General features: G+C 48.6%; 2 protein-coding genes across 7 annotated transcripts in view; one reads left to right on the top strand and one right to left on the bottom strand.

Moving 5' to 3' along the window:
- The window catches only part of LOC135919931 (transient-receptor-potential-like protein), a 397,285-nt gene that overhangs the window by 43,170 nt on the left and 337,543 nt on the right, over window positions 1-16,572 (top strand). The window lies entirely within an intron of this gene.
- LOC135919932 (BBSome complex member BBS7-like) overlaps window positions 1-16,572 on the bottom strand; it is a 69,624-nt gene that overhangs the window by 3,035 nt on the left and 50,017 nt on the right. For 2 of the 4 annotated variants that reach the window (XM_065453947.2, XM_070534947.1), the window contains 2 exons: window positions 14,417-14,526; window positions 7,089-7,192 (listed from right to left, as the gene is read on the bottom strand). The exons of 1 other annotated variant lie outside the window; for it this stretch is intronic. In XM_065453947.2, the coding sequence (XP_065310019.1) occupies window positions 7,089-7,192; window positions 14,417-14,526 (214 nt within the window). The remainder of the gene's footprint in view (window positions 1-7,088; window positions 7,193-14,416; window positions 14,527-16,572) is intronic. One more of the 4 variants, XM_065453950.1, reaches the window with a different exon arrangement.

Raw genomic sequence — 16,572 nt, 5'->3', positions numbered from 1 at the left:
TCGACAACCTCGAACAGAACAGAACAGAACAACTTTATTGTAGAATGAAACGCTCAATGGGTGGAGCCCCTAGACAAGGGCCCCACTGGCTTCCGCGCGCCGTCTTGCTTGTTGGATGATGGCCCTTTGGACCTCTTCCTGTGAGCTGGACAGCGCCGCCTCCCATTGTGTATGCTCCGTAATTTCTGTGTTTGTCTTTTGTGGATATGCCGTGCATGCCCATGAGATGTGGTCTAAGGTTGGCGTGGCTCCGCACCATGGGCATGTGTCCGTATATCTTTCCGGATGAATTTTATGGAGAATGTGCAGGTTGTTATATGTATAGGTTTGCAGCTTTCTCCATATAACCTGTTCTTCCTTAGTGAGATTCTTATCTGGGGGTGGTAGCTTCATTCTATTTCCTCTGTGATAGTTTAAAATTGCTGAGTAGTTCTGGTCAATCGGGATCGGGTCGTCAGAGGCTTCCTGTGAGCACCCGTGGGGTGTAGCATGCGCACGGGCTACTCTGTCAGCCTCTTCGTTTCCCCTGATTCCCTCATGACCGGGTATCCATAAAAGGTGAAATCTGGCTCGGGGTTTTATATCTTGTATAATCCTATAGGCTGCGGTGCATACTCGTCCCCTGAGGTAGCTTCTGCATGCCGCTTGAGAGTCTGATAGGATGTCGACAACCTCGAGCACTCGCTATGAAAACACTGGCGTGAGCAAGCGTGGCAGCAGCCGCAAGAGAAGCGATCTTCGTGCTGTCTATTCCTTCAACGCAAACCGCGGCGAGAAAGCAGCGTATTCCGGCGGCAACTGCATATTCCGCGGCTGCGCGCACCGGTTCATGCTTGCCTATGCGCGCTGACACTTTGCTTGTTAATTTAATTAGTAAACCGATGTTTACAAGTTGACATGGCCTATAATAGTACTGTCCTTACTTCGTATGTCTGTCTGCTAACTGGCTATCGCAATCGATGCTTTGCCTCTCGGGCGAAACTGCGACATTGTTTGTATGTTTTACGTCCGTCTTGAGAAATTCTATTTTTAAATTATAAAGTGCGATCAGGAACGATGGTAAGGAAGTGCAAGGAAATGCGCAGTCTTTATCAATTCAAGCAATTTGGTCTTGCACGGTGCTAGGCGACGACTCTGGCATCGGTCGACCCGCAGTCGTCCTGCCGCCGCTAACGTTGCTGCTGTGTCCTTCGCGGTCGGCGCTCGGATCACGAGACGAAAGCGGTATCTTCATAACGAACACGCAGCACGTAGCATGGCCGCTGCATAAAAAAAAAAAGGTGCGGCCTGTCGCGCTTATCAGAAACAGTGTTTTTCGCCGCGGCGCCACCAGCGGGGACTGTCTGGGATAGGCATAGAAAAAATTGGAGGACGCTTAAGCTTCGCCTTCAAGAGTGGAACGCGATAGCGTTATCGCACCCCGTTCGCACCGCCTACTCAAACGCGCTACGCCAGCCAAACGTCGCGCTCGGCACAGATAGCCGGGCCCCGACGCGCCATGAAGGCGGACGCGATCATGAGGCGAGTGGCGCGCCACGTGTCGGGGGCAGCGCCGTACATTGCGAGGAGGGGGCCTTCTGTGTTCGCCGCAAGATGGCTCTGCGTGTGCGCAGAGTGCAGAAGAAATATAGCGGAAACGTACTTCGCTACTCGTGAAACTGCGACTTCTGTAAGTTACATGGCCATAATTACCGATATACACCGCAGTATAACTTTCTACGGCACGTTTCTAAGGCAACACCGCATTCACTAAGGCGATTTTGTCCCGTTTTGAAGGAACGAGCTCGTGGCTGAGTGGTAGCGTCTCCGTCTCACACTTCGGACACCCTGGTTCGATTCCCACCAGCCCATCTTGCGAGATGTTTTTTATTTATGAAGTGCCTTCTGGGATTTATCGCTCACGGCCAACGCCGCTGACGCCGACACCAACGCCGACGACAACGGTTTTTCTGCGACACGTGCTCCTTAACGCTCTCGCGCTAAAATGCGTCAGTAACGGCCATGAAACGCCGTCGCCCGACGCGTCTTGGCGTGATATGTCCCCCGCAACCAGCGCCATTTGGCCCAGCCAAGCGACCGAGAATGCGAATATGGCTGTCACGTTCGCTCCCAATGCAGCCCGCCCGACGCTGCAGGTTGCACTTTTTTTTTTAGAGCGGAGCTCTTTGGCACTCATTCCTGCGTTTCGCTTCGCTGTTGAGCCGCGCCGTAGGCCTCACCGTAGCCACTGTTACGCGCTGATCTAGCTGCGCGCGCTTCGGCTGCCATCTCTCGCGCGCGGCGCGAGTCTTGCTGTTCCCTTGCTCTCCATAGCCGGAACACGTGTACTCGCCTATCTCGTCCCCTTCCTCCGCGCAGCGCCGTTGCGCTGACTCTCGCCGCTACCGTCCACTACGAGCACGCCGTTCCTTCTCCCGCTGTCGCGGCATTGCCGTGGTGTCGGCGGAGGGCGCTCCTTGCCGCGTCGCGTGCCTCTGCGTCGCGTGGCTGTACGGCCTCTCAGCCGTGTCTCTCGCTTCCCCGCTTGCGGGGTGCGTTCCTCAATGGCATATGTCCCCTCTGGCAGTGCTTGCGCCTGGCTGTCCTTCTCCCTCCTCCAGTCTTGCCCTATTCCTCCCATTACCTGGCGCAGTGCCGTTCCGGTGACTCGAAAGACAATTATAGCGTTTCGTCCACTTCTACCACCACCCCTGCCTTGTGCGGCCACATTGTCTGAGACTGAATGAGTGTCTGACCTCTACTCAATACCCCTGTTGTCCACCCGTTTCCTCATCCCACCTCACAAGAAACATTTAATAATAATTGCTAATCTCCCCCCACCCTCTCCGCAGCGGTGGCCCACTATAACATGGCGCGATGACGCGTCGCCGGAATGCGGTTCAAACCCGATGTGTGCTGCCCAATCTGAAAAGCAGAACCGCCTCCGTTGGCACTGCGTGTTCTGTATGCGGTTGCCTGTTCTTGGAAGAATCGCCTTACCAAGAAGCGTAATAGCCTACCAATTTTTTATCCAGCGGGCATGCCCGTAGCAATGGCCGGAGAAGGTCAACCGAGCGCGCCCCCGCCTACCTTCCTCCACCGAGACGTTTGCCTGTGTCCTCCCCTGCTTCGTTCAACGCCATCTAGACTTTCCTCTAGATGACGTTGTTTTGCCCTGTGCTCTGCGCGCTCCTTCGGATTTTCCCAGGCGCGCGATTTCCTTCTAATTCAGGTGCTTTCCTCTTCTGGCGTTCGCTTCCTTCGCAGCTTCAAACGTCGCATGTACGCTTGTGCGTAAAGACAATACGAAGCGCGATAAAGCATGAAGATGCACGGCTAGTCCGCGCCGCGTTTTCACTTCCTTCGTGCGGGTCCTCAGTCGTCGGTGGTGCTGCAGGTATTTGGCGGCGTCACGTTTTCGCCCGCAAACAACGCGCTTTGAGGCAACGACGCAATTTCCTTCGTAGTCTCCGGAGAAGGAAGAGGACACAACTTTATTTTGCAAAGGAATTTGGAACCTCCCAGGCCCCCTGGGCCCCCGCACGACTCCACTGCACTCAAACGTTGATGTTTAAGATGTCCATGACGCTGGCAGCCCGGCTGGCGGCGATCTTCTGCCTTGGCGGGTCCGTGGAGCGTAGTGAGATCTCCCAGTCCTCCCAGGTTTGGAGTGGTACCGGCCCGCCGGGGGAAGATAAACCGGGCAGGCTAGGAGTATAAGGATGAGGTTTACTTTCGGCGCATTGCACAGATGGCAAGAAGGTGGGATGAGTCGGTAATGGGATAGGAAGGATGGAGTAGGTAGCGGGCGCGTTTGCAGGCGGCGCCATAAGTGTTGCTCCCTGGTAGCGAGGGAAGAGTGGGGGGGTGGGCATATTTGCCTCTCGGCACGAGCATTCGCGATGAGGTCAGCGAAGGTACACGCACGCTCCCTCGAGAAACGCCCCATGAGATCCGCCTGTTCCCGGTTTCTCGACCCTCGGGCTAAAGAATCGGCGACCTCACTGTCGGGATTTCCCGAGTGCGCGGGCACCCAGATGAGCGCAGCCCTGTGGGAGAAAGGAGAGTTCTGGGTCAGTACGTGGAAGGTGGCAGGGTGAACTCTGCCGCTAGCATAATTTAGCATAATTTAGCAGCTCTAGGATCACTCAGGGTGTAGGTAGCACTGTAGCTGCCGAGCGCTAGCGCTATAGTGATCTCTTCCACTGGGTCTATTCCTGGGGGTAGTTCCTGTATTAAGGGAGTGGTATTCGGTGTGTAAGCAACCGATGTGGCTCCGTGCTGATCACATGCAGCATCTACCCATATTGCGTTCTGCTCATCGCCGTACCGTTTATGCTGCTACTCTGGCTTTTCGTCGCTCGCGGTCTTGGTCGGGGCGCACGCACATTACGGGGGAGTGGTCGAATGCGTATCGTTTGACGAATTGCCATGGGAAGGGCTTTTAGAGAGTTATGATTAGCAGGAATGTTAATTTGAAGTTTAGAAAGTATATGTCTGCCAGTAGGGGTGCTGGCTAATGGATATATTGTGCCTGTAGGTGTGCTTCGGTTACTTCTTGTATGGTGTTATGCACACCTAACTCAGCCAGGGGTTCGTTACTGGTGTTTTTGGGCAGACGGATCGCCGCCTCGGTAGCTTGCCTTACTATAGAATTTATTGTTTAGGTTTCAGTTGCATTGAGGTTGAGATAGGGGGCAGAATACAATACTCTACTCATGGTTAAAGCTTGTACCACATGCGCAGTATCTGATCCACGCAGGCCGTGAGCTTTATTTGTTACTCTGCGTATTAGCTGCGTGGTGGCTGCTAGTGCGCTTTTTATTTCTGCCACCTTGTTGCAGGTAGAGGCCCATGATTCAAATGGTGGGGATTTGTGGAACCTCTCTATTGTGCACGTGGATTATGATACAAGTATGATACGTTTTACCCTTTAGCGGGATCCAGAAAAGTTCAGCTTTTTCCGGTGAGCTGGTGAGACCTACATTGGTGACTTCGTCCTGTGTTACCATTGCGGCTGTTTGCAGTGTTTCTTCTATTTGGGCGTCTGATCAGTCCACAGGGTGATATTATCCGCGTAGAGAGTATGGTCAAGATAGAGAATTTGCTGCAGCTTCCATGCGAGGTATCTAGTTTGTTCTCTAAAATTTTGAAGCGTTCGTTAATGAGGCAGTCCATGCGAGTTTCGAGTGTTGGAAATTGAGCCTCGAGTGTTCGTAGGCGATTTTCTAGGAATTACTGACATTGATCGCGCATCTGCTGTTGGAAGATTGCTAGTTTCGCTGTTAATTTTGCCTCGAGTTTGGCTTCAAACTGAATCTCCATCTCACCTGTTTTGTCTGATGGTTCATACTCAGCTGTATCATCTGACAACGAAAGAACTTTTTTTCTTTTCTTTTTTGTAGGTGGTGTGGATGTTGAGGTTTCTACGGAACATGAACTCTGAGTGTCTAGGGATAAAGGGTGACCAGGAAGCGGCGACGAGGGCTGGGTGATTGGTTGTGTAATGGGTGAGGGGTTGGATTGGGTGATGGCCTCTGGTAAGCCTCTTACCTCCTCTCGAAGGCGGGCCAACTCCTCGTCCCGAGAGTCTGATTCGCGAGCGATTCGTTCTGCCCATGTGAGCTCCTCGGGGGCCTTCGCGGGGGCTGATCGATTCCATTTTGGGAAATCTTCCGGATGTAGCTGCCGTCTTCCGCTTGTGCTCTTGTTAACTGAAGACTTCATTGTTTGTTGTCGGTGTGTTGCTTTGCCGGAGTGCTGTTTACGCTGCGCAGCAGCGCAGGCCTCGCGTGCTTGCTATCGCAGTCATAGCTTCGCCCTTCGAGCGAAGCTGTAATTAATGAATGACTGTGCACATTATAGATGCCAATTTGCGAATGCCCAACGTAGCTACCACTGCTTCTCAGAATATAAGTTTCACTTTTGTGTTTGACCGGCTCTATTGAAAGAGGAATGAACAATTTCTTTTACAACATACATTGGTTAAGTTTTTTTTTTACTCAGAGAGCAATGCACATCGTATGCACACTGGATTTTAAGCATGAAATGCTTTGATCTCCAGTTGTCGGCGACCTTCCAGTGAGCTTGAGCCAAAAGCCAGAGCTGCTACCGGGCACTCAAACGAGATCATCCGGGCAACCCATAAAAACTTAGGAAAATGCGGTGTCTGGCTCCCAACCCTTCGTAGCGGACCGCATTACATACGCTAGTTCCGGCCCACACAAGTTACCGAAAAATACTGCTTCCAAGTTCCTTATGTTTTTTTTCACAATATCAATCAAGCTGGAACTTTTCATACGTTGAAATTTAATTAGCAGTTTCATATAGTGACGTTCAAACATACAGTCCTTTTAGCGCGAAGACAAGTTTGCCGGGGTTCTTTTGAACGCCAGCTGTGCTTGAGTTCTGCGGCGCGGGCTTTGCGTCGCCTCGAGAGATGGCGACAGGCTGCGTGACGCCTCCTTCAGGCGCTGCTTCTAGCTCGGCCGTGCGCTCTGTCTCCCTGGAGTCTTTCGCTGCATGCCTGTCGTGCCGCCCTCAGCCGTCTTTCATCTAGCTGGACAGCGTGCACATGGGTCAGTGCACAGTATGGTGTGGTGCGGTGTGGAGAGGTGTACAGTTGCGAACTTGCACTATACCCATTTTAAGATTGTGGCTAGTATCACCTCCAACCAATCTGATTTGCCGGTTGCCACTCATGGTTTCATCTACTCTTTATTACGGGAGGGCCAGCAATTTCTTTACTTCCGAGTTTGTTTCACTGAGTGACTTTTTGTTTGCATTTCGAAAGTCAGGTGCTCAGTGTGGTCGATGAAACACCTAGAAACGGTGCCGTCAGAAGTGGCCGACGGTCCGGTGTGGAGCATGGTCTATAAAGCCGCATTTCCAAGCATTAAACGCCTCTTATTCTGATTCATTGGAACGTCACACTGTATTCGCTGATGTCACTTTTTGTAAACTTTCGTGTACCAATAGTACGAAGTCAAAAGGAGTCCATTAATAAAATACTGCTTCTTGATCAACGAACTTTCACTGCAGTTTAGGTTCCGCGGTGCCACACAATGTTCTCTTGAAGGAAACAACATCACAATTCCGAGTTCTCTTACCTTCAAGGCTTCCACGAGCTGCACCTTCTTGGCCAATATCAGCTGGTACTCAAGCTTCGGGTGAATCATCCGTAGCGTGTGCGCTATGCTGTCGTAATTGATATCTGAAACAATGCTTCAATCACCACTGAGCCATGCTTATTGTCTACCGAACTGATCAAATTGCAATGTTCTCTTGGGGTTGTGGCGGATGCTTGACTCTAATGCGTGTTAGGTAAGTACAGGCGCTATCATTCTGTTACATTTAGCACAGTGCCCCGTGAGCCGCCGCTTATGTATGTCCTTCAGTGGAGGCGGAACGTTTCAGTTACGTTTGTGTTTACTTAACATCTATTATGGATAAAAATATAGATTTGGTGAAATGAAACGTTCTTTTTTCTCTTTAAAATTTGCGTAAAGAATTTGCGTAATTATTACATACACTGTCTACATAAAACAAAATACTTTGTTTATTGCCGGAATGTACACTCTAAAACAAAATTACATCCTTTGGGTTCTATCTTGCCACACAACGATAAACGTGATCTGTCTTTCCGCATTTCCTTTATTTAACGCTGTGAGCCTTGTACTTGCCAGTAACGAACGGCATGCGCATTATCAGCATGACGTAGTATTCCCGACCGGAAAGTAGTGGGCGCGGCCTTTTCAACTACTTTCCTGTCGGCAATGCTACGTCATGCTGATAACACGCATGCCGTTCGTTACTGGGAAGTAGCGGGCTTACAGCGTTAAAGAAAGGAAATGCGGACAAAACAGATGACGTTTATGGTTGTGCGGCAAGATACGACCCAAAGGGTGTAATTTCGTTGTAGAGTGTAAAGTGTAATAAAATGTACACCCTTCGGGGTGTATATTTGCCACAGAACAATAATCGTCATCTGTCTTGCTTGCGTTTCCCTCCTCGAAAACGCTGCGCTCGCTACTTTCCTGTCGAGAATGCTCGGTCATGCTGATAACGGGCATGCCGCTCGTGACTTGGAAGTACCGGGCTCTGCGTGTTGAAGAAAGGAAATGCGGGCAAGACAGGTGAGGATTGTTGTTTGGCAAAGGGGCGTAAGTTTGCTTAAGAGTGTAACTCTATACGACTACATTGACGCTTGTTTATCTTTGTAATGCGATTAGCATTCTTTTCATACTTGATGCATTTTGAGCATATCTATCTGTCTGTCTGTCTGTCTGTCTGTCTGTCTGTCTGTCTGTCTGTCTGTCTGTCTGTCTGTCTGTCTGTCTGTCTGTCTGTCTGTCTGTCTGTCTGTCTGTCTGTCTGTCTGTCTGTCTGTCTGTCTGTCTGTCTGTCTGTCTGTCTGTCTGTCTGTCTGTCTGTCTGTCTGTCTGTCTGTCTGTCTGTCTGTCTGTCTGTCTGTCTGTCTGTCTGTCTGTCTGTCTGTCTGTCTGTCTGTCTGTCTGTCTGTCTGTCTGTCTGTCTGTCTGTCTGTCTGTCTGTCTGTCTGTCTGTCTGTCTGTCTGTCTGTCTGTCTGTCTGTCTGTCTGTCTGTCTGTCTGTCTGTCTGTCTGTCTGTCTGTCTGTCTGTCTGTCTGTCTGTCTGTCTGTCTGTCTGTCTGTCTGTCTGTCTGTCTGTCTGTCTGTCTGTCTGTCTGTCTGTCTGTCTGTCTGTCTGTCTGTCTGTCTGTCTGTCTGTCTGTCTGTCTGTCTGTCTGTCTGTCTGTCTGTCTGTCTGTCTGTCTGTCTGTCTGTCTGTCTGTCTGTCTGTCTGTCTGTCTGTCTGTCTGTCTGTCTGTCTGTCTGTCTGTCTGTCTGTCTGTCTGTCTGTCTGTCTGTCTGTCTGTCTGTCTGTCTGTCTGTCTGTCTGTCTGTCTGTCTGTCTGTCTGTCTGTCTGTCTGTCTGTCTGTCTGTCTGTCTGTCTGTCTGTCTGTCTGTCTGTCTGTCTGTCTGTCTGTCTGTCTGTCTGTCTGTCTGTCTGTCTGTCTGTCTGTCTGTCTGTCTGTCTGTCTGTCTGTCTGTCTGTCTGTCTGTCTGTCTGTCTGTCTGTCTGTCTGTCTGTCTGTCTGTCTGTCTGTCTGTCTGTCTGTCTGTCTGTCTGTCTGTCTGTCTGTCTGTCTGTCTGTCTGTCTGTCTGTCTGTCTGTCTGTCTGTCTGTCTGTCTGTCTGTCTGTCTGTCTGTCTGTCTGTCTGTCTGTCTGTCTGTCTGTCTGTCTGTCTGTCTGTCTGTCTGTCTGTCTGTCTGTCTGTCTGTCTGTCTGTCTGTCTGTCTGTCTGTCTGTCTGTCTGTCTGTCTGTCTGTCTGTCTGTCTGTCTGTCTGTCTGTCTGTCTGTCTGTCTGTCTGTCTGTCTGTCTGTCTGTCTGTCTGTCTGTCTGTCTGTCTGTCTGTCTGTCTGTCTGTCTGTCTGTCTGTCTGTCTGTCTGTCTGTCTGTCTGTCTGTCTGTCTGTCTGTCTGTCTGTCTGTCTGTCTGTCTGTCTGTCTGTCTGTCTGTCTGTCTGTCTGTCTGTCTGTCTGTCTGTCTGTCTGTCTGTCTGTCTGTCTGTCTGTCTGTCTGTCTGTCTGTCTGTCTGTCTGTCTGTCTGTCTGTCTGTCTGTCTGTCTGTCTGTCTGTCTGTCTGTCTGTCTGTCTGTCTGTCTGTCTGTCTGTCTGTCTGTCTGTCTGTCTGTCTGTCTGTCTGTCTGTCTGTCTGTCTGTCTGTCTGTCTGTCTGTCTGTCTGTCTGTCTGTCTGTCTGTCTGTCTGTCTGTCTGTCTGTCTGTCTGTCTGTCTGTCTGTCTGTCTGTCTGTCTGTCTGTCTGTCTGTCTAACGATACTCTTAGGCCATCGCACCTACCCAAGTTGTCTACCAGCTTAGGCCACTACATGTGTGCTCGTGTTCGTGACGCCGTCATGGTCGCTCCATCGTCTTCAGTCCAGAATTATATTCTGACACGTAATGCTGTCGTCGTCACACTTTATACGCCGACGCACTGGACCAAGTTGTCTGGTAGATTTTAAACGACTCGTCGTCATGATGCCATCGTGCTCGTATGATCGTCGCCATTGCAGCTTTGCACCCGACTCCCGTAATAAAGCCCTCGTCACGCCATCGACGTCATAAAGTGATCACGCATTTAGTCATAACGTCGTCGTGATGCCGTCGGGGTTGTTCCATCGTCATCAATCCAGCTTCTTCATTAAACTGTCGTCATGCCGTTATCGTTACGCTATCCTCCTCATACACTCTTCGTCCCTCTCCCTGCGATCTCCAAAAACCTCTGTCCTGCGCCAACAGATTTCGACTAGTATCCGCGAATTTCCTAATTTCATCGCCCCATCTAGTTTTCCGCCATCCTCTACTACACTTCGCTTCTCTCGGTACCTATTCTGTAACCCTAATGGTCCAACGGTTATCTAACCTCCGCAATACATCAATACGTTAATCTGAATACATACAATACATACAATACGTTAATCTGAATTAGAATATCGGCAATTCCCGTTTGTTCTCTGATCCACAACGCTCTCTTTCTATCTCTTAACGTTACGCCTATCAATGTTCGTTCCATCGCTCTGTGCGTGGTCCTTAACTTGTTCTCCAGCGTCTTTGTGAGTCTCCAAATGTCTGCCCCATATGTTAGCACCAGTTGCTTGCATTGATTGTACATCGTTTTTTTCAATGATAGTGTTGAGCTTCCAGTCAGGATCTCACAATGTCTGCCGTATGAATTCCAACCCATTTTTATTCTTTTCTCAATTTTGTTCTTATGATGAGGGTTCCCTGTGAGTAATTGACCTAGATAAACGTACTCCTTCACAGACTCTAGAAACTGACTGTGATCCTGAAGTCTTGTTCCCTTGCCAGGCTATTGAACATTACCTTTGTCTGCTACATTAATCTTCAACACCGCTCTTACACTTTCTCTGTTAAGGCCCTCTATCATCTGTTACAATTTGTCCCCTGTGTTGCTGAACAGGACAATGTCATCTGCAAACCGAAGGTTGCTGAGATATTCGTCATTGATTCTCACTCCTAAACCTTCCCAGTCTAATAGCCTAAACACTTCTTCCAAGCATGCAGTGAATAGCATTGCAGAGATTGTGTTGCCTTGCCTGACCCTCTTCTTTATAGGTATCTTTCTACTTTTCTTGGAGAGAATAAGGTAGCTGTGGAATCTTTGTAGATAATCTTCAAAATATTTACGTAAGCGTCCTGTACTTTTTGAATAAGTAATGCGTCTATAACTGCTTGTATCTCTACTGAATCAAATGAATTTTCATAATCGATGAAAGTCATATAGAGAGGCTGATTGTACTCTGCAGATTTCTTGGTTACCTGATTGATGACAGGGGCGTGGTCCATCGTAGAGTGTCCCTTCCTGAAGCCAGCATGTTCTCTTGGTTGACTGAAGTCAAGCGTTGCCCTATTCTATTAGAAATTATCGTGGTGAATATTTTATGCAATGCGGAAAGTTAGCTAATGGGCCTATAATTATTCAAATCTTTAACGTCTCCCTTATTGTGGATTAGTATAATGTTTGCATTCTTCCAGTTTCATGGGACCCTTGCAGTCAAGAGACACTTCGTATAAACAGCCGCCAGCTTTCCAAACATTATGTCTCCGCCATCTTTGATAAAATTGACTTTTATTCCATCTTCGCCTGCCGCTCTTCCCCGTTTCCCTTGTGACCTCATCGCAGGAAATTATGTATCCTGTTCATTACTGTTTCGAATGGAGTTATTCTAAGTCTTCTGGGTACTGCACAAGTCAGTATAGAATTCTTCCACTGCTTTTACTTTATCTTCGAGATTGCTGATGATATTACCCTGCTTATCTTTCAGTAAATGCACCTTGCTCTGTCTTATGCCAAATTTCCGTCTCATTCATTTCACGCTGCGTCCATTTTTGATGGCTTCTTCATTGTTTCTCACGGTGTAATTTCGAATATCACTTATTTTCGCCTTGTTGATCAGTTTTGACAGCTCCGCGAATTCTGTCTTATCTATTGAACAGGTCACTTTCGTTCTTTGTCGTTTCGTTTTTAGGATCTTTGTTACTTGGGAGAGCTTGCCTACTGGTTGCCTTGGTGCCTTGCCTCTCACTTCAACTGCTCCCTCTGAAGCCATGCTAGTTACGGTTTCATTCATTACCTCTATGTCATCTTCATCTCTCCGTTCTAAGGCTGCATACTTCTTTGCAAGAACTCGCCTGAATTTGTCTGATTTTACCCTTACTGCCTCTAGGCTCACCTGTTTCTTCTTGACCAATTTTACTCTTTCTCTCTTCAAATTGAGGTGAATCCTAGCCCTCACTAACCTACGATCACTGCACTTTACCGTACCTATCACTTCTACATCCTGCACTATGCTGGGATCGGCAGAAAGTATGCAATCAATTTCATTTCCTGCTTCCTTAGGGCGTAACCAGGTCCATTTTATGGTGCCACGCTTCCTGAAAAAGGTGTTCATTATTCGCAGCTTACTTTTTTCTGCGAATTCTACCAGCGTCTCTCCTCTAGCGTTCCTATAATTGACACCGTAGTTGCCAATTGCTTGTTCACCAGCCTGCTTTTTCCCCACTTTTGCATTGAAGTCACCCATTGCTACAGGATACTTAGTTTGCACTTTTCTCATTGCTAATTCAACATCTTCATAAAACTGATCTGCTTCCTCATCATGGTGGCTGGAGCATAGGCTTCTACAACCTTTAATGTATACCTCTTATTAAGTGTGATTACGACTACTGCTCCCTTCTCATTAATGCTGTAGAATTCGTCAATGTTGCCCGCTATGTCCTTATGGATTAGGAATCCTACCCCGCATTGCTTCTTATCTGGGAGACCTCTATAGCAGAGGACATGGCCGTTTGTCAGCACTGTACAAGCCTCACCAGTTCTTCTAATCTCGCTAAGGCCAATGATATCCCAAACAATATCTGATAGTTCTTCAAGAAGTCCTGCTAAGCTAGCTTCGCTCGACAGAGTTCGGCTGTTAAAGGTTGCCAGGGTCAGTTTCCATTGAAGGCCTGTCCGGGTGCAAAGATTCTTAGCGCCCTCTGCGGCGTTACAGGTCTGACCATCGCCTTGGTCAGGAACTCCACAGCTGCTGGGGACTGAGGGCCATGGGTTATTTGTAGGAATCATATGAGGGAGAGAGTGGCTGAATACTGCACCAGGGAAGCCAATTCCTGTTCGGATGAGGGAGTGTCTTTGTTGAAGCTTAGTGGGCCTTCCTAATTTGCTTGTACGTATCAGGAGTAGTATAGGCTCACTTGCGCTCGCCATAGTTTGCCGGTGTCAGGTGTCAATCCAAGCCTGCGGATGTAGTGCACTGGAGGACGTAAAATTCACGCACACCATCGTCACATCCAAAATAGAAAATCATAGAAGGATTCGAACTTCCGACTATCGCAACCGAGAATTCGGCATAGCTCAGTCATATAATCCCGCAGGCGGCGAGGCTACCGTATCGCCGAAAAGTACAGCCCAGATGGCCCTACATGCCTAAGAGATCCGTTTATTTACCCGCCCTATGTGGGTTTCGCTGATCGCCATAGCTTACATATTGTTGTGTCAATTCTCAATGGTCCTAATATCGTGGTTCCCGAATCTCTCGCACGCATGCGGACGTGAAAGCGCCTAGGTACATGATATATTTTCGGGGGATTCGGACAGCACTTTCAGAATTGTCGGCATTTAATTGTTGTCATACCATCGTCGTCATACTGTCGTTGTCCTTCCATCGACGCCATCCTTTCTCCGTCTTTGCATCGTTGTTAGTGCGTCGCCGCCATCCCTTCATGCCCATGGTTGAATTGAGCAAGCTAATGTCATAGATACGTGGGCCGATGCCAGTGACATGCAGTAGTGTATGTCGCATGTAGGCGATGCAGCGATTCTCATATTGACCACTACAGTGTTTTAGTAAACGCGACTTGAGCTATACGGCGTGTCGTTATATTGCTTGATAGTTAATCGCAGGATCATCAACACTCATCGTTAGGGGAATTCTGCTGTAATTTTTTCTGGCGGTATCTGCTTTCACCGGCTATAGATAGATAGATAGATAGATAGATAGATAGATAGATAGATAGATAGATAGATAGATAGATAGATAGATAGATAGATAGATAGATAGATAGATAGATAGATAGATAGATAGATAGATAGATAGATAGATAGATAGATAGATAGATAGATAGATGTGCCCAAAGTAAGCAAAGAATGCTGATCACCATTAACATTTGTGCACTAATAATTTTACAAAGGTTATCACTAATGTCTAGCAAAGCAGTGAGTTGAAATCGCTCGTAAATTGCGCTATGTGGAGGTGAGCAAAGCCTCCACACTACATTGCCTTCTTTCTTAATGGCTCCGCTCGAAAGCGCAACACAAGTCAACGCACCACATACGATGTCCAATCTGATCTTTTTCCGAGTGGCCTGCTTAGCAAGAAAGTCCTTTAGTATAGATATTGTCGAAACGTTGTCGGATTTGAATATTGCTTCGCCACGTCTGAAAAAAATAACAAACATGATGCATCATTGCACTTACCGCTAGCTTTATTCTTGCATGCTGCATAATTAACTTAATCAATATCAAATGCCAGAGAACTATATTGTGACTGATCGCTATGCTTGTGGCGGGGAACTCATCACTGATTGAATTGGCCATCACTTTCTTACACTCCATTCGTCCACAAGGTAGATATTTGTTTTCTTTTACAACAATCCCAAGACGTAGGAATGACCGTTGGCACTCAAAAAGAAAGCGTACATTAAAATAACAGGACTTTTCCATCACGGGCTCAATTTTCGCTCAAGTAAGGTATTGAATTTTTCTGAAATGTTTGGTGCTGTCACGATAGTTAATAATCGGTAAATCACGAGGTTTTACAAAAGAAATGATGAAAGACCTCTGGAAAACATTGGTGGCGCCGTGAATGGCGGCAGCTGTTGCCTGTGGTTGCCAAGGCTTCATTTTTGTTGCTTTATTGAGCACTCCAACCGATGGGGCATATACTTTACTCCATGGCGATTTTAAAAAAACTGGCTGTGGCTCAGCTAAGGTTAAGCCAAGGATGCGAAGCATACTAGCCTTTATTTTAACGCGACAGCGTTAAGGAGCTCGTGTCGCAGAAAAGCCGGTGTCGTCGGCGTCGGCTCAGGCGTGCGGCGCATGCTCAGGCGCACATTTCGTTGTCGCGCCGAACGCTGCGTTGCTCGACGCTCACCGCGTCCGATGCGGGGCGCGTAGTCGCTGCGCCGTAGCAAAGCCACCTAGAAACAGTCTCTGTAGCACGCCGCAACCTTCGCTTCTCATTCCAACGAGCAGCTCTGTCTCCAGGAGGCATCTCACCTCGTGAGTGTCTAGCAGAGGCAAGCGCAGCTGCTTATATACCGCCGCGACGCCGCGAGCGACGGCGCGAGTTGGAGCCCCGTTTCTCCTCTGTCGTGACGTCAAGGTGTCACGTGGTCAGCCTTGAAGGCGACGCCGCGAGTTGGAGCCCCGTTTCTCCTCTGTCGTGACGTCACGGTCTCACGTGGTATTGAAGGCGACACCGCCGCGCCTGAGGAGCTGGGTTGAGCTCTAGTAATATGCTTCGCATAAAACATTTGTTCCGGTATAATATACTAGCTGAAACAAAGGGACTTCTTATTTCAGATATTATTCAAACGACTATGAACGCAGCTATGGTCGAGTGAACGATGTTCACTGAGCAATATTAATGGAACTAAGCTATACGTTTGTCATCTGGCTCCATTATGCTGGGAAACAAGAATGCCTAAAAGGGACCCTCAGTACGTATGGTCATCTTGAGCTGACAAGCGCAGAGCATACAATGCGCGACAAGGATCGTGTCTGCAAAGTATTACATCGCTACGCGCTGCAGAAAGATCAGAAATTTCAAACGCCGATTTTTCCTTCTCTTTACGGCCGCCGCGCTCCAAACCGCAGGATGACGTAGTCACGGCCCTGCGCCTACGTAGTCGTGTCCGCAGTATGACGTCGCTCGTGGTGATGCACGACTTCGAGAATAATTCAAGACAACATGTGTTATCTGTGCGATCTGTTGCTTGAATTGACGAATTGAAGTTTAGAGAAATAATAAAACACAAACTGAACGTCCGCGTGTTTTTCGCTTTACTTTGCACCGAAGCAAGATTCATGTACATCCGCTTCATCTGCTTGTTCCCACGGTCGTGCGGTCAAGTGCTTAGGTACCGAAACCGCCATTTTCTACCGTGCTCCAGCGCGTGATCATGCTCTGCGATCCGCTTGTTCTTCCTCAGTATACGTGTAGCATAGAATTATACCACTAGTCATGTTTCCTTGTGCACAGCGGGCGAAATCGTGCGCTGCCCGAACGAGACCACAGCTCGCGCGCGACGCCATCAGCGTTATTGCGAGTGCCGAAAAAAAAATGCGAGAAAAACAAATTAGGGTGGGGCCTGTGACGTTTGTGTCACGCGATCCTCGAGGTTCGGTATGGGAGAACGCAGGGAAGGAATTTTGCTTGCGGAGACTAGACGGGCCGAGTAAAGAGAGGGTCTTGCTTAG

This window comes from Dermacentor albipictus, chromosome 3 (genome assembly GCF_038994185.2).
Source record: "Dermacentor albipictus isolate Rhodes 1998 colony chromosome 3, USDA_Dalb.pri_finalv2, whole genome shotgun sequence".
NCBI lineage: Eukaryota > Metazoa > Arthropoda > Arachnida > Ixodida > Ixodidae > Dermacentor > Dermacentor albipictus.
Note: the sequence above shows the minus strand (reverse complement) of the source record. Positions and strands in the feature narration are given on the sequence as shown.